The sequence below is a fragment of the Xenopus laevis genome, chromosome 8L (genome assembly GCF_017654675.1).
Source record: "Xenopus laevis strain J_2021 chromosome 8L, Xenopus_laevis_v10.1, whole genome shotgun sequence".
Taxonomy (NCBI): Eukaryota; Metazoa; Chordata; class Amphibia; order Anura; family Pipidae; genus Xenopus; species Xenopus laevis.
The window spans coordinates 97455940-97480569 of record NC_054385.1 but is presented as its reverse complement, the minus strand read 5'-3'; the positions used below and the strand labels follow the sequence as shown (position 1 = coordinate 97480569).

At 41.1% G+C, this 24630-nt stretch overlaps 1 protein-coding gene across 3 annotated transcripts in view; it reads left to right on the top strand.

Moving 5' to 3' along the window:
* Positions 1–24630, top strand: part of mideas.L (mitotic deacetylase associated SANT domain protein L homeolog) — a 69775-nt gene that overhangs the window by 32703 nt on the left and 12442 nt on the right. For 2 of the 3 annotated variants that reach the window (XM_018231051.2, XM_018231050.2), the window contains exons 2-9: positions 7648–9199; positions 13707–13994; positions 14388–14730; positions 17834–17903; positions 18580–18713; positions 19040–19143; positions 19353–19428; positions 21390–21478. In XM_018231051.2, the coding sequence (XP_018086540.1) occupies positions 7823–9199; positions 13707–13994; positions 14388–14730; positions 17834–17903; positions 18580–18713; positions 19040–19143; positions 19353–19428; positions 21390–21478 (2481 nt within the window). In that variant the 5' untranslated portion in view covers positions 7648–7822. The remainder of the gene's footprint in view (positions 1–7647; positions 9200–13706; positions 13995–14387; positions 14731–17833; positions 17904–18579; positions 18714–19039; positions 19144–19352; positions 19429–21389; positions 21479–24630) is intronic. The other variant, XM_018231052.2, reaches the window with a different exon arrangement.

Sequence of the window (24630 nt, the reverse complement as noted above, 5' to 3'; positions counted from 1 at the left end):
ATAATTCAGGACTGTCCTAGGAAAACTGAGACGGCTGGCAGATCAGCTAAGTTTCTAGGTGTGCAGGCCTGATACTTAACCGTTATTATGGCTATGGGGCAACTTGACAGTTCCTATTCTGTAGTGTATGATACAGAAAGCCTGCACGGCATAACAAGTGGCATCCTCTTCAGTACACAAAGGTCAGCCTGACATGGCATTGCAGGGTTCTTACCAGAGAACAGAGTGAGCGTGCAATAAATAGAAAGTTTCTAAAGAGGATGTGCTTGTGGGTAAACTTACACAGTGTGTATGAACTCTACACAGTACCCTTCATGGTGGCCACGTTCACACTTCCTGCCTCCCACACTCTCTTCTGAGAGCTAAATTGGTGCTCACAATCCCCTTTGTACACTACCATTAAGCACAAGATTTATTTCTATTAAAGCAAAAGTTCACCTTTATGTTAACTTTTTTTGGGGTGATGTAATAGATAGTCTTGAATTTGTTGCTTGTCTAGTAACATGTAGCAATCGATAAGCATGAACTAGAGCATGCACCTGTAATGGATCTATGGTCATGTGCGTGTTTGTGCCGCACAGTTGGTGGATCAGCATAGGGAATTTATTTATTCAAGTACTTTCTTCTGTAGCACACATTCATATCAAATGTGACTACAGGCTGAAAGCTAGATAGCCCTTCTGCAAATATAAAGAGAGTGTGTTCTAAATGGTAGGCCTATTGGCCTGTGTATGGCGCCTTCCCGACGGGCTTCCCCGATCGAAATCTGGCCAAAAGTCGGCCAGATTTCGATCAGGCAGGGTAAAAAATCCCGTTGCATTATGGCCGCATCTTTTCGTTGATGCGGTCCCACGATCCAACCGACCGCATTGCCTCATTTCTGATCCTATTGTTGGGCCCTATCAATGTGGGCATAACGGGGAGAGATTCACTAGTTTGGCGACATCGCCAAACGAGAGGATCTCCCTGTGTATGGCCACCTTTAAAACTTTATTTTTTTTTTGTCTGTACCTACCAAACGATAGTCTGGGCTTGAGAGGGGCAGGGGCAAGACTGGAGTTTTGTTTGTACTGTTTCTCAACTGAATTGGTTAATGCTGCTTTTCTCTCTCTCTCTTTTTCTTTAAATAGGCAATGATACCTCCCTTTCTTACTTAGAATTGTACCATTCTAATAGCATTGCCAATTATTTTGCCTATTCATTATAATTAGAGACACATCCTTTCTTAAAGTACAGGGTTGGAACCGAGTGAATAGATCTGACGTATCTCCAATAGAGGGTGGCACATTGATCCACATTTAGGGGGACAAAATCAAAATCTGAGAAGGGCTATTTAGTTTTGATTTCACTTGCAAAATGCTACACTATTCACATGCTAAATGTACTGTTATCCAAGGGGGTTAAACACTTGGCTTATAATGTAGCATATTATGCTATTAGGGCTCGTTTACAACGAGGGGCTTCTGTTTACAGTTGTCCTGGCACTATAAACCCATTGCATTATGCAGAATTATTGATAGGTAAGGGGTAATTGGAAAAGGTCATAGTGAGAATAATGAAATTAGTTATTACCTGCAACACAACTGCGATTATCAATGTGTTCTTAAGGTGTGTTAAGTAATAAATATCTTCATGAAGCACACTTTAAGGCTTGGCTTTAAAGTAGTATCTACAGTGGAAAGTTAATGTATGGACATGGTCTATAACGCTAAGCACTAATGTATATCCTGTAAATAATTTTCTTATAAAATGTAATGATGTCATCAGTTATAAGTGAAGTGATTTGTATCACATAACTCACTGAAACTTAATAATTATTATTAATAATAATTCATCCCCTGTTGTAAAATATGAGAATATTAAAGTTTCTTCGGAGTTCCATGACCTATATAAAATCACTCTGCCTTCAGATCACATTTTGCTTCATTATTATTCTCATATCATACATTATTCACTATATAACATAGTTATGAGAAAGCCAAACCCCAAAGAGTACATTTTAAAGGAGAAAAGCCCCTTCCACTGCCCTCCATTGTCCCCCTACTTAGCCCATTACTGCATAAAGTGTCCCTGAAATAGAATGACTTATCCATGCAGAGTAACACAGCGGAGCTCATGGCCACCATCTTCAGTATCTTCAGTTCTTTTTTCATCCTCTTCCTTCCCTTCGGCAGTTTATGGAGCTTTCCGTTACGTGCACTGTTGGGGCAAATAATAGACAGGCTCCAACTGTGCATGTGCCAAATATCTCAGTGCTAGTGGTCCCTTTCCAAAGAAAACCAAGAGCAGAAGATGGAGCTTATTAGCTCTGCTACCTAACATTACAAACCTCCACTTCACTTATGTACCAACAATAGGAATCCATGGCATATCCCATTGGGGACTTGCAGTTATGTATATTGACAGCCCAGTGAGCTCACACATTGGGGATGTGGTAGTAGGTGTAAGACGCGCCGGGAGATTGCGGTGATCTCTTACCTCCTGGTGCATCTCTAGAGCCTCTGTGCGCAGGCGCGCACTTTTGGTATCCAGGCCCCTCTGGCGTTTGGCTGCAAACATCTCGACGCCTGTATCATGACGTCATCAGCTGGTGCGGAATTTGAATTTTGGTGCCAAGGAACTCCTTAAAGGCCCAGTTTCAAGTTTGGAAGTTGCCAAGCTGGTTCCATTTTTACTGTTCTTGCCTAAGCATTTGTTTGTGATCTGAATGACTCCCGTCTGACTTTCTGACTCTGATTATTGCTGCCCGACTTGAACCTCTTGCCTGATTCTCGACTACGTCTCCTCTTTATCCTTGCTGGTACCTCGTTTTCGGACTTGTTGTTTTCACGCACTCTTCCTTGTGTTTTCCGCAGCAGAAAGCCCGGGGCCCCAAAAGGGCGTTGGTGAACACCGGAATCTGCAGGGATACCCTGTGCATTGTGAGTGTACCCGCCGCCAAGCAAGGTTCCTGATAACTAGATCATTACAGTAGGAATTGTCAAGGAGTCTGTGGCCTGTGCAGGGGCCCCTGTGGTTACAAAATCGGCTTTATTTTACTTTTGACTGCTGTTTGGGTACTATATTTTTTTCAAACTTTAGTTTTTTCCCCCCCAAATCTCCTTTTAGTGATTATAAATTTTGATGCACAGTGGCCAATGTACCACTACTCCCAATCCAGTGATAAAGGAGAGCATACCTGGCTATACTATACATAGTTCAAAATAACATTATTCTGAGTTCTTCATCACAGGTCTGTAGGCTGGTGCAATTAGTTCAGTATATAAAATATGGCATTTTTAGCCATATTCATTTTTAGAGTTTAGTTCTCCTTTAAAGGGAACCCGTCACCCAAAACAATTATTCCATATCCTATTTTATCATGTTAGTCAAGCAAAATTAACTTTAATTACACTGTATAAATTATTTGAATCTTGTTTCCATCAGTCTGGGTTATAGTAAGTAAGCAGCAGCCAATTGTGGACACTGTTATTAAGGCAAGCCTTGTATCATCTCAGTCTTGTTTGTGTACCAGAATGGGGGACCTGATGCCCATCCCCATGCACTGGTTACACAATTAAATGGTTGAGAACTGGGGGAATGTAGGGAGAGCAGTGATATCTAAGTGCTGAATGGAAAGTGAAAGTAATTGCTTGCCCCACCTCTATGCCTAAGGCATAGAGGATGGGCAGACAATATTTGATTGACAGCTGAGATTTTTAAATGAGTTATGAACGCTTTAATAAAAAAAAGAATTTTCATGTTTAATTTGAAAAGGACTTTTATTATACAACTTTTTATGTCTGGGTGACAGGTCCACTTCAAGTCTTGTTTATATGTAGTGCCTATGATTTCTAATGTCCCATAAGCCTAAATTAGCCCAGACTCCAGTAATAGCTTCACAAACAGAGCATCAGTTACATTGGATTCTTTCTCTAAGATGGACTCTCTTATTAGTGTGTTGAGGAAGGGAGCAGTGTTGCTGAACTACACAACTCTGCTGCTCAAACAGGAGTTTGGCTTTTTAATCAGATAACAAATGTTTATTTAGCAAAACAGAGAAAGCCAGTACTCGTGTAATACCAAGGTATCAATATGAGATAGTATATGGTCACAGCAATATGTATAGACACAGCATAATTTAAATAATAGGGACATATATTTTTATACTGAACTATGACTTGTTCAGGTAATATTGAGTTTATAAAAAGTGATATTTTTTTTTTTATTTTTTTTGTTTACCTGTTACAGTAAAGTGATGTAAATTGAAATTCATAATTTAAAAATTCTGTGGAATCAGACAAAAATAATTGTTCCTTCCTGTCTGTTGCACCTGTACAAGTATAGAGATGAGTCTAAGCAGTGGTTTGCCACAGCATGGTTTATCTCTGTACTGTTAAGTTACAAAACTTCTGTTATTAAATATTGGTGAATTCCACCATACTGGAAAACCAAGAATATTATAGTTTCATGCTATCAGGATGTATGTTGGACACTGTTCCACGACCCACTTTAGAGACCTGTGGGCTTACGCCCTACAAGTACAGAAAGGCCTCAGCTCTTGTAGCTGCCAAACTGGCTTTCCCTGTTGTGCAGAAAGGGTGTTGCTTTAGTCTTTTGTACAGGCAAACCCTAGTGTCCATGCACCGTCACTGTGCAATATAATTAAAGGACATGACCGTGCATGTTAATATGTGAAATATTTTGCTCCCATTTATGTACATTATGCAACAGGACTCTTAAATTTTGTTGCTAAAATGAATAGTAATTTGCATTTCTGTCTGCATAGCTGAGCTTTTGTTGGAGAATTTCCTGAATCTTCTCTCAAGTGTATTCTGCTGCATTCCAACATAGGGTTCCCATCCTATTTTGGGGGCTTAACAAGTGGGCATAGTCTAATTACTGTGTGCACTGCCTTTTTTTCCAAATATGTGCCTATGGATTTCACTAAGAAAATCTTGCATCCTTTTATGGCCACCTTTACTCTAGTACAGTATACATCTTTACTGCAGCAAATTGTATAGGTGTGTCCTGAAGATGGCACTGTCTGCATTTTGGAGGATAGTGACCAATACAACAGTATATCTGTGCATTATAGACCAAGATACTGTAAATATGGCGTGCAAAACTCTCCAGCACCCATTGTGTCAATGCAAGTTTTGGTGGAGGGTTAGTCTCCATGGAAACTAGCTAATTCTGAGAAGTAACACATGAATAATACTTTTTCAGCATAGTTGCCACTGTAATATATTTGTTTCTGTGAAGTAGCATATGCCTGTCCGTCTCCCCCTTTTTTTTATCTTTTTTTTCCGTCTCTGTTTTAATGATGGATGTACGAGTATTAATTCTAGCCCAGAATGTTGCTTCTGGATTTAAATGGCTGCACTAATTCTATAATAAACCGTATATAATTCTATAATAAACACAGTGACACTGACCTGCCATTTAATAGTCAGTATCTTTATCTTCTGCCACTTAGAATCAGCCTTATATCATAGTTTATAGTTCTAGCACTGGGATTCTCAACCTTTTTTGCCCATAAGCCAAATTCAGAGTTGGGAAGATTGCAGTCCCTATCAGGACTGACAACCTAAAGGAGGCTCTGTTTGGCAGTACCCCTGTTTTTTATGCAACAAAAACTTGCCTTCAAACCAGGAATTCAAATATAATCACCTGCTTTGAGACCACTGAGAGCAACATTCAAGGGTTTGGTGAGCCACTGGTTGAGAATCACTGTTCTAGCAGGATTAGTTTTTTGCTGAGGAATGCTGGGGATTGTAGTTCAGAGAGGTTGATGGTCATGCTCTGTTATGGCCAGTCCTTTCTGCATATTATTCCAATGCACTTGGAATAATATGCAGAAATGACCCAGAAGATGGCTGCGGTGAACTGCAATCCCTGAATCTGCATCGAGGGATAAATAAAAAGTTTGGGGCATTTCCCTGGGGGGGGGGGGGAGGAGGGGGGTCTACGTGGGGTGGGGTGGTAGGGTTTTTTGGTAAAGGGATTGTTTCTCCTTTAAGGGGAGAGATTTGCATTTGATAGTAAACTAACAGCTAACCTTATACCAGACGTGTTATAGTGATGTGTGGGTCAAGAAAATGTCGACCTGAACCCGCACCCAGCTCCCTCCTTCTTATAGACCCCCCCCCCACACAGATGTCACAAAAGGGGGTGGGGAGGCAGGCATGTGCCTATAAAACTGTAAGCCTGCAGTCTAAGGTCACAGGCGGGGAGACGTTAGCTTCAGTTTTTATTCTTATTTCTCTTTATTTATATTTTTTCATATTAAAAAAAAAAAATATAAACAATTTTCTTAAAGAATAACAGTACAGTATGTACCTTTAAAATAAATCATTACAGTAAAATAATTTATAAAATGAAAATAACACAAAACATAACAAATCAGAAGTTGTCAACCATCATTCCTTAGATCTGCATTTATGAACTCTGTATATAGATGCGTTGCGACCAGACAGCGTGTGAGATGGTGCATTAAATACTTTACCAGGAATTTAACAAAGAGTTTTGGGAATTTCAGATATTCAGAAATGTTGGGAGTTCCTCTGTTCCAAGAATGGTATAAGGTTTGGGCATCCGTATTTGTCGAATTATTTGTACTTGGGTCACTGATTCTTTTAAAGTTTTCTCACAGATTCCATATTTGTTTGAGATTCTTAAGAGTCTGATATATTAGAGCAGAGAGCTAGGACATTGCGATATTGCTAAGGATAGTAGTAGCCAGTTTAGCACTATTGTCCATCTAGTTTCTGCTAGAAGTTGAGATAGCAGTTTGTTATGCAATTTAGTGTGTTTCCTAAAGGGAAGGGATAGTAGAGCATTTTCCAGATCTGGGAAAAGCTGTGTGTTCAGTTTTTTTTAAATATATATTGTGATATACTGAAAACGGGTTTGATTTTCTAATAGGAGGGGTTTATTTATACAAAGGCTTCTCTGTCAGGCAGGTTTAAAAATTCTGTCTTGGCAAGGAGCACATCAGCTCATTGAGCAGATTGAATCAGCCAGATATTGCTGACCTCAATAATGAATAATATAGGGTTATAACCGTTTACCATATTCTGTATAAATGTCCTTACAAGACATTTCTATCTACCCGCTTTGCCTATACACCCGTTATTATGTTCTCGTTCCTTTGCCCAGTTCTTTCTTTTGACCACAAAATGTTTGGTGGTTTCCACAATGAAATGGTTTGTTTATTTGTACGAGTGGCTGCAGAACTCAAAATACATGGATCTGTTCTGGATTATGTTGAAGGATAACTTGTTCTTACAAACCTTTTTCTGGAATTAAAAATACCAAGCAACACCCCCAACGGTGCCAACTAATAGCTGCAATGTTGTCTAGCACTGCTCAACATAATTGCAAAGTGTGTTTCAGTAGCTCTTGATACACAGGTGAACATATTGTCTCAGATATTTTGTTCTAGAATAGTCGTAGGTGCTGCTTGCTGGAGGAGAATGCTTAACTTAACGTTTTTATCAATACACCTTACCTTTCTTAATATGAAATATGGCACAAAATTAAAGGCTGCCAATACAAAAACCTACAATCTCTAATATCTAGTTGTCAGGACCTCATTTTCTGTGATTGTTTGGTATTTGTATAATAATGCAGAGTCTTACATGATGTTCTGTTTCTGTGTTGCAGAATCCCATAGTTCGCAGTGTGAGGAGGATGCACCCTGCTGAATCTGGCAGGATCTGAAGAACATTACATACCTCTCCCCTTTCTGGGAACCTGCTACTCTTAAATTTATTTATATCCTCTTACTGTTGTTACTGCCGTGGAGAAATCTCCAAGGTTTACATGTGTGTTGATTACCATGAATCTGCAGCCTCAGCAGAAGGCTTCCAATAAAAGAACGGGAAAGAGAATTACGTTTTTCAACGAACAACTTCCAGTTGCAAGTAAACTGCCTCAGGTGAAAGAGCAGCAGTTTTATGGCACCACGGTTAGGCCGCCAGTTCCTCAGGCTTCAGATTTTTCCAAGGTGGACGGTCTTGCTTCTGCTCCTTCCAGCAATATGCTCAATACAGTTGTGTATACCCAGGACAGGCCTGATGCTATGAGAATGAATCAGCAGCAGGTTCCCGGTAAGTGGAATGTATCTGAAAGAAGTGATCCTACCTGGCAAGCCCAGCCTGCTAGTATGTGGCAACGGAACCCAGGCGGATACGGCGTCACCATGGTTTCTTCTTATCACAACCATCATGAGCCACAAAAGAGGAGCCAGGACAAAGCAGTGGGAGTATCTCAGCTAGATATGTATGGGGATGCTCTGCAGCAAATGATGTCTCAGAAAGCCCAACTGGAGCACCATACGCTTGCCCAACAGCAAGCCCATTTGAACTCCGTTTTACAGGCTCAGCAACAACAGCAGCAAATTCAACAACAGCAAACACAGCACTTGTCTTTGCAACCTTTTCAAATGGCATTTGGACACCAAGGCCAGAAACCAGCTCTTTCTGAACTGTTCCATGTGTTTCCTAATGCCTCCTCAAATGCTGCTTTTGTCTCACAGCAGAAACAGCAGACAGCCCTACCTCAGATGCAACTGTTTGAGAACTTTTACCCAACCCAGCAGCAGCAACAGGCAACCTATGGCATTCAGCCAACTGTTTCTATGGCCCAGCATCATGGGGTAGCACAGCAGAAGATGCAAATGATAAGCCAGACGCAGCTTGCTCCATCATTACAGGAATACACAAAAGCTGTTGCAGAGCACAATCAGCAGACCGTGTTGCCCAAGGCTCAGATTCCTTTGCCGAGGAGGTCACGTAGACTTTCTAAAGAAGGCCTTCCACCATTAGCTCCTATGGGGATCGCTCAACCTTTTGAGGGACAAGTAACGAATCAATACATGCAAAATCCTTATGAACATGCATTACCTAATCAGGTAGAGGCACTTGAGTCTTACAAGAGGGGATACCAGCAAATCCAAAGGGATACCCAAATAATTACTCAGGACAAAAACTATGGTCATCTCCCTAAACTAGATAAGGCACCTCTGCCTCAGAATGGTAGAGCAGGGGAAATGCACCCTCTGACTGATCAGAGTGGGTCAGAAAACGACCCTCTTGCTGGTGGTACTGGTGGAGTTATCCAGACTACAAGACGGCGACGTCGTATATCACAGGAAGTCAATCTGTTTACTTTGGCCCAGAAAGCATCTGAATTGCCATCTCTTCAAAACACTAAGGTAAAGGTTAAATCATAGGCAAATGACCACCAATCTCATGCCAATCTTCATAACTGTTTTCTGCATTTCTTATTTTTGCCTACTTCTTTTTGAGTATTTAAAACAACAACAAAATATCAAAATAAAAGTACTTCAGACTGGGGATTGGGTAATGACAGATGCGGAGTTTGAGCCATGTCTGGTTGCTGGAGAATACTAATGAACCTGTAGTAAATGCTCTACAGCAGTGATCCCCAACCAGTGGCTTGCAAGCAACATGTTACTCACCAACCCTTTGGATGTTGCTCCCTGTGGCCTCAAAGCAGGTTCTTATTTTTGAATTCCTGGCGTGGAGGCAAGTTTTGGTTTCATAAAAAACATGCGTTCTGCAAATTAGAGCCTCCTGAAGGCTGCCAGTCCACATTGGTGCTACTTCTAGCCCATTTTGGGAACTTTTTGCATGCTTGTTTTGCTCTCCAGCTTTTTTCATATTAGAAATTAGAATGTGGCTCACAGGGAAAACTGTTTCTGGAGCATATGTTGCACTTGTTGTTTCTAGGGATGCACTGAACCTTCAAAAGATTTATCTGCATGCTAACCCACATCCAACTCTAATTTTCATATTAAAATTTGTGGGGGGGCTCAAATTTGGCCATCTGAGAGAAAATTGTGACCTTCACATTTGTGGTTTGAATTGATGATGGATGTAGCTAATCTAAATCCTATAACAAACCTAGAGTTATATATCAATAAAACGTCATCTACCTAGACAAAGTAGGTTTTATTTCTCAAAATTCTACAAATATCAACATAAAATAAATACAAGTGTTTATTACACATGAAAACACTTGCAAAATTGGTAGCAGTCAGACATGCAAAAGGCATTGGACAACAGTTAAATGGCCAGATCTAATCAGGGGTAATGTTATTTGTCCCAGGTCTCTGTCTTGTTAAACAGACTTATATTATCTTGTTTTATCTCACTAGGTAGGGGTGTCCTATTTCCTCTGCTTTTTCCTATAGGGCAGAGACATGCTCAGATTCAAGGAGATTAGTCGCCCAGCTACAAATCTCCTCTTGTTAGGGGGGACTAATCTCCTCGAACTGCCTCCTGCCGACTAGAATCGAAATCGCCGGCGGGATGGCAATTGGTGTGTTTTTCATTTTCCAGAGTCGCCTGAAGTTGCTTCACAAGGAAACTTCGGGCGACTATGGAAAACTAAGCCAGTTTTAACTGGGGGTGATTTTTTTTTGATGTAATAAACCAGGAGATAACTTTTTCTCACTGAATTGAATCTGGCCCATTATGTGCAAAACCCATCATAAAGAAGAACACAAAGGAAAATTTATACCGAGAATTATTAAACACCACCATTGTGTTCAGCAAATTCAGTGCTGCAGGGGAGATATATGAATATATTGAGTATAAAGAGCATGGCAAAAGGACAAACTCTAGAATTTTGTTTTAAAACAAATTATTCTGGACTAGGTGCCCAGTCCCTTAGAAAATGCCAAATGTGTTAAAGGAACAGTGATGCCAATCGGTAAAGGTCTATATTTTAACTTCTATATAAAGGTATGGGATCTGTTATCCAGAAAGCTCTGAGTTACGCAAAGGTCTTCTCCCCATTTCCCACTTCACCCAATGCAGAAAGAGAAACTTTTTCAGACGCTGTTGGATAAATGGTGGCAAACAGCAGCCTAATTACATTTTACGCATACATGATGAAAACCTCTCCTACAAATAACCATTTTCTTTGCAAGTGAGCGAGATTTTGGGGTTGCTGTCCTTTAGCAAATGGCTGTAATTCTGTGCTCAGTGTCTTAAACTGTGAGGGTCATGACTTCAAAACTAAAATTAGATGCAGGAATGGAACGCGCCTCAGTGGAAAACATGTGAATGGGATGAGTTCTCGCATGTCTTTGGCCGGAGTCCAGTAAAAAATAATAGCATGTAGGAGAAAATATCCTTGCATTGGCACGCCTTATACCTGCAGCCTGTGCACAGCCCCTACTCTGCAAGAGTTTCCTAAATTTGTATATGAGCACTGCTAGCAATCTTAAGGTGCAGCTGCTCCCTTTCATTTAGAGGGCTGCGTTCCCCCTGATAAACTGTATGGTGTTGTTGGAAATCAAGGAACTGTCTTACATGTTACCTGGAGTGTTCCGGATAACTGACATATTCGTAATTTGCATCTTCATACCTTAAAGGAACACTAACACCACAAAATGAAAGTGTATCAAAGTAATGAAAATATAATGTAGTGTTGCCCTGCACTGGTAAAACAGATGTGTTTGCTTCAGAAACACTACTATAGTTCATATAAACAAGCTGCTGTGCAGCAATGGTGGAAATTGAAAAAAGACTATATGGCACAGGTTAAATAGTGGATAACAGATAACACCATTATGCTCTACAGAGCTTATCTGCTGTGTAACCTGAGCCTTTCTCCTTTGAATGGCTGCCCCCATTACTACACAGCATCTTATTTATATAGACAATAGTAGTGTTTCTGAAGCAAACACACCAGTTTTACCAGTGCAGGGCAATTTTGCATTTGCATTTTATTATTTTAAAGGGGTGGTTCACCTTTAAAAGTAACTTTTAGTATGTTATAGAATGAACAATTCTAAGCAACTATTCAGTTGGTTTTCATGATTTATTTTGTATAGTTTTAAAGTTGTTTGCCTTCTTTTCTGACTCTTTGCAGGTTTCAAATGGGCGTCGCTGACCCCTTCTAAAAAAACAAATGCTCTGTAAGGCTACAAATATATTGTTGTTACTCTTTATTACTTGCCTTTCTATTCAGGGCTCTCCTATTCATATTCCTGACTCTTAAGGTGGCCATACACGGGCCGATAAAAGCTGCCGACAGACCGAGTCGGCAGCTTATTGGCCCGTGTATGGGGGCCCCCGACGGTCTTCCCCGATCGAGATCTGGCCGAAAGTCGGCCAGATCTCGATCGGATGGGATTAAAAATCCCGTCGGATCGCGGCCGCATCGGTTCGTTGATGCGGTCCCGCGATCCGACCGCCCGTTTGTCGAACGCTAGGATCCGATCGTTGGGCCCTAGGGCCCACGATCGGATCAGCCCGATATTGCCCACCTCAAGGTGGGCATATCGGAGGGAGATCCGCTCGTTTGGCGACATCGCCAAACGAGCGGATCTATCCGTGTATGGCCACCTTTATTCAAATCAATGCATGGTTGCTAGGGTAATTGGACTCTAGCTACCAGATAGTTTAAAATGCAAATTGAAGAGCTGCTGAATAAAAATCTAAATAACTCAAAAAACACAAATAATAAAAAATTAAAACCAATTGTAAATTGTCTCAAAATATCAGTTTCTACATCATACTAAAAGTTATCTCAAAGGTGAACAACCCCTTTAAAACACTTATTTTTTAATGTTCCTTTTAGTCTTCTTAAAAATCTTGTGAACATTAAATAAACCCAATAGGCTGGTTTTGCCTCCAATAAGGATGTTATATCTTAATTTGGATTAAGTACAAGGTACTGTTTTATTATTACAGAGAAAAAGGAAATAATTTTTAAAAAATTGGATTATTTGGATAAAATAGAGTCTATGGGAGATGGCAATTCTGTAATTCAGAGTTTTAATGGGTTTTTGGCTTTATATCCATTGTGGATGATTGTAAATGTCTATGGTAAAGGCATTGCTCCAGGTAAGGTGAAATGATGACCATAAGCTTTCCTGTACATGACTTTGAGAGGCACATTCTGGTGTGATGTAGCTGTTTGGAAGGTAATGCAAATCATAATGTGCTGTAATAGAATATTACTTCGGAGCTGGGGAGTGCAAGTGGTTAAAGGGATCCTGTCATTGGAAAACATGTTTTTTCAAAACACATCAGTTAATAGTGCAATGAAATCCATTTCACAAAAGAGCAAACAGATTTTTTTACATTTGAAATCTGACATGGGGCTAGACATTTTGTCAATTTCCCAGCTGCCCCTGGTCGTGTGACTTGTGCCAGCACTTTAGGAGAGAAATGCTTTCTGGCAGGCTGCTGTTTTTCCTTCTCAATGTAACTGAATGTGTCTCAGTGGGACATGGGTTTTTACTATTGAGTGCTGTTCTTAGATCTACCAGGGAGCTGTTATCTTGTGTTAGGGAGCTGCTATCTGGTTACCTTCCCATTGTTCTTTTGTTTGGCTGCTGGGGGGAAAAAGGGAGGGGGGTGACATCACTCCAACTTGCAGTAAAGAGTGATTGAAGTTTATCAGAGCACAAGTCACATGACTTGGGGCAGCTGGGAAATTGACAATATGTCTAGCCCCATGTCAGATTTCAAAATTGAATATAAAAAAATATCTGTTTGCTCTTTTGTAAAATGGATTTCAGTGCAGAATTCTGTTGGAGCAGCACTATTAACTGATTCATTTTGAAAAAAAATGTTTTTTCCCATGACAGTATCCCTTTAAGAAGGAATAACATTTTGCCTATGTCAACTCTAAATTTTAATGGTCTCCCTAAAGTGTCTTATTTTGATGCCTTTGAACAGCTGGATGCAGACGCATCAGGAGATAAGAGGAAGAGCCAAGAATCAAAAGTCAATGTGGATTTTGCGGGAGTTCCAACTAGCAAGAGAACTCGAGGAGATGGTGACTTGAGACCTCTAGTAATGCCTGTGTCTGTACCAGTGAAAATGGAAACTGGGAAAGAAAAGGGAGAGGATGCAAAGATGGAAAAGACTGCAGGCTCTGAAAGAGACTCCTCCGCATCTATGCCATCTGTGATCGTCACACGGAATAGAGCCGGGCAAACAAATCTAACTGAAGCATCCACATTGGTAAGTTATAATACCTACTGAAACACATTTAGAGCATAGAGTTAAATTCGGAAACCATTTATTTGCAAAATCCTCTGTTGCAAATTGAATTTTTATGTACCAAATCCACACTGTCCTAATTGATAAAAAAAAAAAGCCAATGCTTTTTGTTTTCCCCTGAACTTCTTCAAATGGAGATAATGAGCTCAGTATAAACAAACCCTTCCTTCCCCAAGCTGCAGCCAGTGCTGCACATTGAGTTAAGAAGCAGCCCACTATAAAGGGCAATTAAATCTAGACTAGATGTTTTGTTTTTTACTCCTACCTACAGCATGTTGCAAAGTGAAAGTGGTTTAAATTCAAGTAATGACCTATATATCATATAATATTTGATTTATAATTTTATTTTTGTAGAAACATGAAGTTTCTCCGTTGTCTGAAGGAGAAACACCATCTCGTAAACCAAAGCGACCTAGACCCGAACCTTTGTTTATCCCTCCGAAATCTGGCACCTTCATTGTCCCTGTCCTATACTCCAACATCACCCCATACCAAAGCCACCTTCGATCACCTGTACGGGTTCCTGATCACCCATGTGACAGAAACTTTGAATTACCACCTTATACACCTCCACCCATACTCAGTCCAGTACGTGAGGGCTCAGGACTGTACTTCAATGCTATCATGTCGGCCAGCAGCCATGGAATGCCTCCACCAGTCACACCCAAGAGCAGCACACGGACTCTGCTAAGATCCAGTAAGTGTTTTCATTACATTTAATGTACATAGTGTAGACCGTGAAATACTGGGTAGGGCAATTAAACATTGGGAAGCATTTATAAACAATGAATGTGTGTGTTTTTCTGCTTTTAAACGGTGGTTTAATATTTGTACATTGATTGCAGTCCGATATCTTGATTGGTACCTATTCTTCAGACCAGTGCTGTCCAACTTATATGGTACAGAGGGCAGTGTTAGCCACTCCCTGTTTTAGACCACACCCACTTTAAACCACACCCATGTTACCGCAAGACCGTGTCCATATTAATAGCACACCAAAAAAAACATATGGTTGGTGCTCACTGCAGGGATCAGGGCCAGAACTAGGGTTAGGCAGAGTAGGCGGCTTTTTAGGACTCCATCATTGAGGGGCACACTTTTAATGGGGGTTTTTTTTTTCCATTTTTTTTCAAGCGTTTATTTAATAGTTTGTTTCAGTAATCATGGTCACTCAGTTGGGTGGAATCCTCCTTCACCTTTTCCCTCTTGCCAGCAAATAGCTCCTTCTGTGCGGTGCGGCAGTGCAGCGAGACGTGTGTATATGCGTCAATGGCGTCACTGATGCGGTTGGGTGGCAGAGAGAGGCAGAGAGCTGGCGGCCTGCTTGGTGTGGCTCGCATTTGCTGCTTTCAGCTTTGCACAGTTGCACTGAACTGAAGACTTTCTTTCTATTACTGTGAAAGTGTGAAGCTTCCTGCTGGCACAGCCAGATACAGATTTGGGGCCCATATGTTTGCTGTTGCTGCTGAGCGCTGGCACAGGTACATAAATACTTGGGGGCAATATGATGTGATCAGATTTATTTTTGGCTGCTGCTGGCGCAGGTAAAGATTGGGGGCAATATGATGGCTGCTGGAGGGCTGTATGATGAATGGCTGCTGAGCTTACTGGCACAGGTATGGGGGGGCAGTAATATAAATGAAAAAGTGTTGTACATTTTCTTGCTTTCTTTATTTAAAAAAACATCATGGTAAGGAGGGAAATGGTAATGCAGGACAGGGGGCACTGATTGAAGCTCTTGCCTAGGGTGCCGAACTACCTTGGCCCGGCACCGGCAGGGATGTCACTCATATGTGAAAAGAGTTGTCATATTAAGACACACCCTTAATTCCATATGCCTCCTCCACCCCTGTGGATAACACAGCACCCCAGCATATGATTAAACACCTTAGGGGCCACTAACAATAATTTTCAGATGCTAACAAACCCCCAGAACAAATACCAGACTTATGTTCCATAGGGATCATAGGTCAGGCAGAGTATGGCAGGTGAACAGGGGACAATGTGGGCAGTTTCAGTCTGGGTCTCAGGTGGAACAGTACAGGGCTTTAAGGATGTGAACAATAGAGGTGTCACAAGTGTGAACAATGCACCGGGATTACATGTGTGAACAATACAGGGGCCACTTAATCTCTGTAGTGATACCTTTTAAAGGTTACATATGGTAAACAGACACAGCAGGCAGACTTTGATGTGGAGGGCCACAAGAGGGGGGGTCGTGGGCCAGCCGCCAGTTGGACAGCCCTGCTTCAGACTCTTACCACAACTACTGTTTTACTCACATGTCTTTATCTTGGTTACATGTACTTTTTACACATATAACTTAAAGTCAAAAAGGTAGCTCATCTCCCCAAACTCTCATCCAATGAAACTTTCTGTGCTCAATACTAGATTAGTCGCCAGTGATACTTTTGATATTAGTAGAGTGAATAATCTCTTGCAAATGCTTTCCCACTTGCAATATTGTAAAACACAGATGGGAGCGCGTATGAGTCATTTCCAAAGGTGTGTGACGTTGCCTCATAAGGAAACCGAAACAATGCTTATGTTTTCCTAACAAGATTTACTTTGTTGGCAGTGTGAAAGCATTTGCAGGAGATTAGTCTTCTGTGAAAGAGGAGATTTATTTCAGGCAACTTCATCTACTAGTTTGCCAAAGCCCATAGGCATACCTCCTAACTGTCCCGTATTTTGCGAGACGGTCCCGATTTTGACATCTCAGCCCACAGTCCTGGATTGTTACTGAAATGTCTAGAGTTTCTTTTTGATCTCCTGCACTGATGCCAGAAAAAGATACAAAGTTTCTAAAACTTAAAGGGGTGGTTCAGCTTTATTACAGTTTAGAAATAAAAATAGATAGTCTTTTAAATATCTGCAACTTGGTTTAATTAAAAAAATGGATTGTTTTCAAATACCTGTAAAGGTAGTACTGCATAGATTCTTGGTCTCCTCTTTCTGCCCAAGTTAGTGGGATCGCCAACACCTTGGTTGTATCAGGTCCTGTTCAAAAGTAGGAAGAAATGTGGTGCTCCAGAATAAATTGTAAATGACTCACCGAATAGTAAATGTGGTCCGGGTGCTCCAGCCCCAGACCCCCAGCTTTAGGGAGCCGTACGGCAACAAATATGTGGAAAAAGCAGGGCCGACCAGCACTCAAACGGATCTACAGGACCAAAGTTAGTTAAAAAATATTGACTAAGTGCCCTGAGTGGGTGTGAAACGAGTAGGGCGGATGGAGATGCAAATATACATTTTTAACTTTGTATAGATAAAAATATTTTTTAACTAACTTTCTTTGGTCCTGTGGATCCGTTTGAGTTCCGGTTGGCCCTGCTTTTTCCACATATTTGTATAAGGTCCTGTCCACGTCAGAATGACCTTACAATTAGTAGAGTAAGAAGTGGAGGAACTGCAGGCATAGATTGCTATTGCACTTCCTTAAATGATTTGTGTATTCGTGGTCGGATCAGTTCAGGAGTGTGCACAGTAGTGAGCAAAGAGACTGTTTGCAGCACTACCATTGCAGGTAGCTATATTAAAATAATAAAAGCAAATTGGAAATATGATTTAAATAACAATCTATTTCCAAACTGTAATAAAGGTGACCCACTCCTTTAATTAAGCAGCACTTGCACTTAGATTTGTAAGACCATCAGCCTTCCATTGTATCAATTGCCCCACATGCTCATGTCACACTGAATTACACTTTATTTAGGACAATTGGAGAAGCAAGATCTTACTGTGAAATAACATCTTTGTACCGCTTTGTATATTATAACCATTTTAATGTGTTTTTCCTGCAGATAGTGTGGATGATATGCCGCCCTTGCTCACAGCCATGGGAGAAGTTACCCCAGTTAGCATAGAGCCGTAAGTCTTTTTATTGTGATAAAATACTGCTTTGACTTTACAGTATTCTTTCTATAAATATTCTGCTTATCCTAGTTGGGGTTAAGTACAAGCTACTGTTATGTTATTGCATAGATAAAGGAAATCATTTTTAAAAATGGAAATGATTTGCTCGTAATGAAAGAGAGCCTTCCCTTAATTTGGAACATTCCTCCAAAACCTGTAGTTCTTTTCATTTATTTATTTTTTTTATTGGGTGATATGTGGTTTTAAAGGGGAAGTTTTAATATCATCTTTGATTTTGAAGTATCTCAGCCTCTGATGTTAGAGAATCATTGCCATGCTCCAGCAGTATGAATAAATGTGCAGGCTTCACACCCTCTTCTCAGAGCTATTTTGGCGTTAAGTTGTCTGGAGTTATCTCCGAATTTCATGTGGACTAATGGTAAAGTTATCGTAATGGTAAAGTTATCGGTAATCCTACATTTTACTGCTAAATAAAGAAAGGCAGCTCTGGCACCACAATATTGTATGCCGTCTGCTGTACTCATATGAAACATAGATCAGTTTGACACGACGACAGGTGGAATTTGCCATATGTACAGCCCTGTAGAGGGACTTGCAGACTTCAGTTTACAAGAATCTGAAATGTGTTCCCAGAATTATGGCCTAATGTCTTGTTTTGATATTATTTTAGGCGTATAAACATTGGCTCACGATTCCAGGCAGAAATTCCAGATCTTCGAGCCCGAAGTTCAGCCATGTGTGATGAGCATAAAGGAAACCTTTTGTGGCAACCATTGGACGAATCTGGCTACAGCCAAGGGAAAGGTAAGTTGAGGAAGCGGAATGACTATATAAGGAAAAGAGATTATAATTAGTGACTGTACTTTTTTATTATTGTTTTTACTCCAATTTGTGTGAGAAGCTTATCATATTCCAACCACAAACAATTAATACTTTGTATAAATGAAGTGTCTCTTTTTTTAATTATTGGCCTGTAATGATCAGATATGAACAAAAAAGGATAGTGCATTTTAGGTTAAGTTGCCACAGTTTCATAATTGTAAGACTCCTGTTTCTGATAAAGTGCTGCTTAACATACTGGAACTATTTAAATAAATGACAGTGATTAACGATTGCTTATTCTGCACTAGTGGAAGAGCTACTTACAGCGGCTTGTTCCAGTATCCTGCCAGGAGGAGGTACCAATCAAGAGCTGACACTTCATTACCTACATGAGACCAAGGGAAATATTCTGGTAAGAGTCCTAGGGTTTCTATGAACAATGCTGAATTGAGTTTAAATACATTTGTGTTATTAGATCTTCTTTAATTGTAGAAATTATTCCTCTATCTGATTTACTCTACCACTTGTATATGATTTCAGAGGAGTAAATAAGGCACAATAGTTTTTTAGTGTTTTTACATTATAAAAGAACTGCTAATAACGCGTCTTTCTCTTAATTAGGCTGCTCTGGCCAAGTTGCTTCTGAAAAAACCCAGCCGGAGTAGAAATCATCCTCTTTGTGACTATCATTACTCAGGTAATAACGCCTTTAGTGTCTAGGTCACTGCATTCTAGAGATGTAGGAATTGTACGTCTGTATCAGTTTAGGTTGCTAAAGTTGTCTAGCCTAAAGGTGGCCATAGATGTTACAATTACAATCTTTCCTGGAAAATATCTTTCCAAGAATGATGGTTAGTTTCAATATTGACGTGTAGAGCTGAATTGTAAGATATACAGGTAGAAACAATAGAATTCTACCTGTATCTGACTTTTCAGCACTAAGAAAGGCCAAGCAAAATTTTCTGGCCATTCCCAATCGACGAATCAAGTCTTCTGTCGATATCTGTTTGCTCATCTCCCACCATGCATGCACCGAATATCATACGGAAATTTGTTTTGTACGATATTATCAGTGCATCTATGGCTAGTAGATGAATGTCTGTGGTTCGGTACAAGGTGTGCTGTTTGGCAACAAATCGAAGTTATGGGGGTTGAACCCCTTTAGGTTTTCCTAATAGTGCACCGTTTAATTGTCTTGCCATATGAAAGCCTTTGCCCCAGTCCTATTCCTTAGCTAGAGGGGAAATTCGTTAATAATCAGTATTTTTTAAAGAGACTGGAACATTAAAAAATTATAATTAAAAAATCCATTCTGCTCTAATAAATGCTGTAGCCTGCACACTTTTTACCATTTTCAATGCTTTATTAAAAATACCACAATATAACTGCTTCTGGTCTACTGAAATAAGGCGATGGGTTTTCATTCAATCTGCATTCAATCTGCCCAAACCAGAAGTTCATTGTTTTTGCTGTACAGAGCAGTTTTTCAGCTGCCTTGTAATATATATCAGTCTTCATTTTATTTAGGTACTGGGAGAGGGTGGCATCTCCCCAGAAGTTACAAGGGGCGGCAAAAAGCCGCTCCTTGTAACTTTAAGAGCCGAATTTCCTGTTTTTAAAATTTAAAATTCGGCTTTTCTAGCGCAGAGAGTGCAATTTCACTCTCTGCGCTAGTGATGCGACCTTTCGGCATTTCAAACGCTGCCTCAGGCGGCAAAACAGCCTGGGCGCGAGTGGGCAGTGTTTCAACTCTGTAATTTGTTATTGTAAGAGCTGTGAGCAGTGAAGAGCTTGCTGACTTTATGGGGTTTATCTGTGGTCCTTTGATTTGTTGCTGACCTGCGTGTTGCATTTACTGCTTACAGAGAAAAATCAGTTAGATGCATAAAACAAGGCAGCTGAAAAATCCTCCTTACAGCCCTAAGAAATTACTTCCGGTTAGGAGGGGATGTTAAGTGCTGCATTATAGATCTTCTAGAGTGAATGCTGCCACATTGCCTTATTTCAGTAGACCGGAAGCAGAGTTATACCACAGTATTTTTAATAAAGCATTGCAAATCGTAAACTTTATGCAGGATATAGCTTTTCTTAATGCAGGGTAGAACAGATTTTTTTTTTAATTTAACATTTTTTAGTGTTATAGTTCCTTTAAATAGCAGTAACAATTCTTACAACTCCATGAATTATCGATCATTTCAGGTTTATCTATATATTTTCTGCTCTATAACAATTCCAACTCAAAACAAAGAAAGTTCTATAGTGTAGTATAAATGTGTATGAATATGTCATAAAAGTACTTTTCTTAAAGGGAACAACCCATGATCTATTGTGGGTACTTTTAAACAGATATGCAGAATTTCTTTGTGCTCAAAGGTGTGGGTCTGCTTGTTTGGTGAATAGGACAAACAACTGTATTTAAACAGGCATGAACACCACTAGTCTATGCTGATAACGACTTATCAGCTGACCGTGGAAGGCATCTATTTGCATTTGGATTGAGGTAGGGTGCTTCTTGCCAGCTCCTAGCATTATGGCATTGCTGAATCATACTTTTCACTGACCATTGAGCACCCAGTCTAGTGCTGTATCTATCCAAAGGCAAGTTATTTCTGTTGTTCGTGTTATCTTTTGTAACCTGTATAATTATTACCTACACAGGATCAGATAGATGGTCCATGGAAGAGAAAAGGCTTTTTAACAAAGGAATGGCGATTTACAAGAAAGACTTTCTGCTGGTACAGAAACTGGTATGTATAGGACTCACATTTGTTCATACTTACCACTCCATTCATTAAAGGGCACCTATCATGCGAAAATACTTTCTCCTACTGGATGTGTGCCATTCTCTGGCTGGAGGAAATGATAGTATATTATGATAATACTCATCTCGCAAGAGTTAAGCTGGCCATAGACGCAAAGATCTGATCGCACCAATTTGATGATTCGTTAGATTTTTCGGACTGTGTGTGGAGAGTCCCGTCATTTTTCGTCCTGTGGAGATCGGTCATTTGGTCGATCGGACAGGTTAAAAGATTTCTGTCGGCTGCAGATAATATCTCTGCATGGATTGCCGCTCGTACGATTTTCAGAGGGAGACTATCACTAGCTTGTCGGACATAACTTTCGTACGATTGCTGTTGGGGCAGAACATCGGCTGATCTGTTCTTTTACTACTTTATTTGATCGGAATGGTTAGTGGCAGGTCGGGAGATGGGAAAGTTCTAGTGCGATGATTCATACGATTGGATATTTGAGTCTATGGTCAGCTTTACACCACCGGGTGGGATCTCCCTGGTATGGATTGCCATGTTGGGGCACATGCATGTACATAGTGAGTGCCCCAGCTCACTAATTAAGCACTTGCTATGTTAGATTGGTGTATCCCCCATTTTTTTTTTTTTTGCTCAAGACAAGTTTATTAGGGGATAAACAGTTTACATACAGAGAAATGACATTTTCATTTTGCATAAATAATTCACAAAGGCAGTCACAGCTGTACAAAAGATGTTACAGAGACAGCAGACATGTACTACGTATCAAAGTCAATGACCCACCAATAGTATTAGGCATGAGAACACTAAACCTGTAAATCACAGTTAAAGGGGTGTATCCTGCCATTTTTGCCAGCTTGGCCATTTGTCCGTAAGTTGCCCCTGCCGGGTAAGAATAATTCTCTCTTTATTACATACCGAGGACACAGCTAAGTGCCAAGCCTGAGCTGTTGGCGGTAATCTACCCTTCCACTGCATAGTAATTTGCCGCCTTGCCTGGAACAGAGCTCTAGATAACAGTTGTCTATACATAGGGGAAACCAACGCTTTAATTCCAATGCCCAATAGACAAAGGGCCGGGTCAGCAGGCAGGACCACCCCAAGTACCAATGACAAGTGTTTTAGCACCCCCTCCCAGTAAGCTGCAAGGCCTGTACATTCCCACATGGTATGCAGAAGGGTGGCCTGAGGGGCTTCACATCTAAGGCATTTGGGAGACACTGCAGGGTACATCAGATGGAGTTTAGACCTGGTATAATAAGCTCTATGCACCATGTATGTCTGGAGCAACCTGTCGTTATAGTTGTAGGACACGTGTCGAGGGGCCTTAAGTGCCTCTCCCCACTGGTCATCTGTTAAGAAATGAAAATCATCATCCCAAGCATCACGGCTGCGAATTGGGGTGGCCTTGACATGAGCTGACATTAGTTTCCTGTAGATCTTGGAAAGAGTACCCTTTTGATGTGGTTGTAGGAGCATTTCGAGTAATGGTGATGCTTCTAAGCAGATTGGTTTGTTTCTGGATTGTCTACAGAGTGCGCTACACATTTGTTGGTACACTAACCATTGCCCACACGGCAGACCATATCTACGCCTTAGTTCTGCAAAGGGCAGCAAAGTATCTGCCTCCCAAACATCAGCTATTGACGTAACCCCTTTGGTGGTCCAACACTGCGGAGGGGTTACATGGGACAGGTAATGAAACTGTGGATTTCCCCAGAGTGGGGCGCGGGGGTCTATGTTCACAATATTAAGCAGCTCATTAACCTTTTGTAAGGCTCTGACCTGTACACAGCAAATAACATTTTTTAGCCCCTCCTTGGTACCAAAGATAACGTTCCACGGGAACGATGTTGACGTGGCTACAGCTCCCCATAATCTATGCAGAGGTGGGTGGTAGTGCGGTTGAAGAGGTGTTAGGAGATGCGTAAGTTGTGCTGCCAGAAAATAATTATACATGTTGGGGAGTGCCAGGCCACCCTCCCCCATTGGTCTCATAAGGGTGGACAGCCCAAGCCTGTGCCTAGATTTGCCCCAGATAAACCTTCTGAGCTTCTTATTAAGGTCCTCAAATTTTGCTTTGGGCACCCACACTGGAGAGTGCCACAGCGGATACAGCAATTTAGGCATGACCACCATTTTAACCAGTTGTATTCTCCCTACTGGTCCTAAGGGCAGTTGTTCCCACACCTTAGCTTTCTCATCAAACCAAGCTATCACTTTGTCAATATTATTCTTGGGGTATAGATGTAGGTCACGGGTTATTTCTAGTCCTAGGTAGGTGAATTTCTCCACCATGGGCATCCCCCCCACTTCCCCCTCCGCTACGGGCCCCTGCGGATCAAGTGGAAACAGCACTGATTTGGTCGTGCTCACTTGTAGACCTGATAATTCCCCGAATTTTGCCGTGACTTCAAGAAGGCGTTTCAGAGAGGGGCCCCTGTCCCCCAAGTACACCAGAGTGTCGTCGGCATAGAGTTGAATTTTTTCCTCAATGCCCCGTATTTTAAACCCAGTGATGTCTTTCGACTGCCGGACTGCCTGTGCAAATGGTTCGATTGCCAGCGCAAACAATAGGGGGGACAGGGGGCACCCCTGTCTGGTGCCCCTTGCCAAGCAGAAAGGAGTGGTTAGCTCAGAGTTAATCCTCAATGAGGCCCTCGGGGAGTGATATAACAATTTAACTAGCCCCTGAAATACTGGTCCTATACCAAAATGTGTTAACACTTTCCAAAGAAAAGGCCACTCGACTGTGTCGAAGGCCTTTGCTATGTCCAGGGCTGCTATAGATCTCTGACCTTTATTCTCATGATCAAGAGTAAGGTTCAAAAATAGCCGGTTAGTGTTCAGAACAGCTGTTTTCCCTGCAATAAAGCCCGTTTGGTCAGGATTGACCAGCATTGCAACAACTTTCCCAAGGCGTTTAGCAAGTATTTTGGCTAATACCTTTACATCCGCCGTAAGGAGGGATATGGGTCTATAGGATTCGCAGAGCAGGGGATCTTTGCCTGGTTTTGGCAGCAGGGCTATTGCTGCCTCGTACATCGAGTCTGGTAAAACACCCTGAGCTAGGGCCGCATTATATGTCTCTAACAGTAATGGAGCTAGGACAAGCACATGTCGCTTAT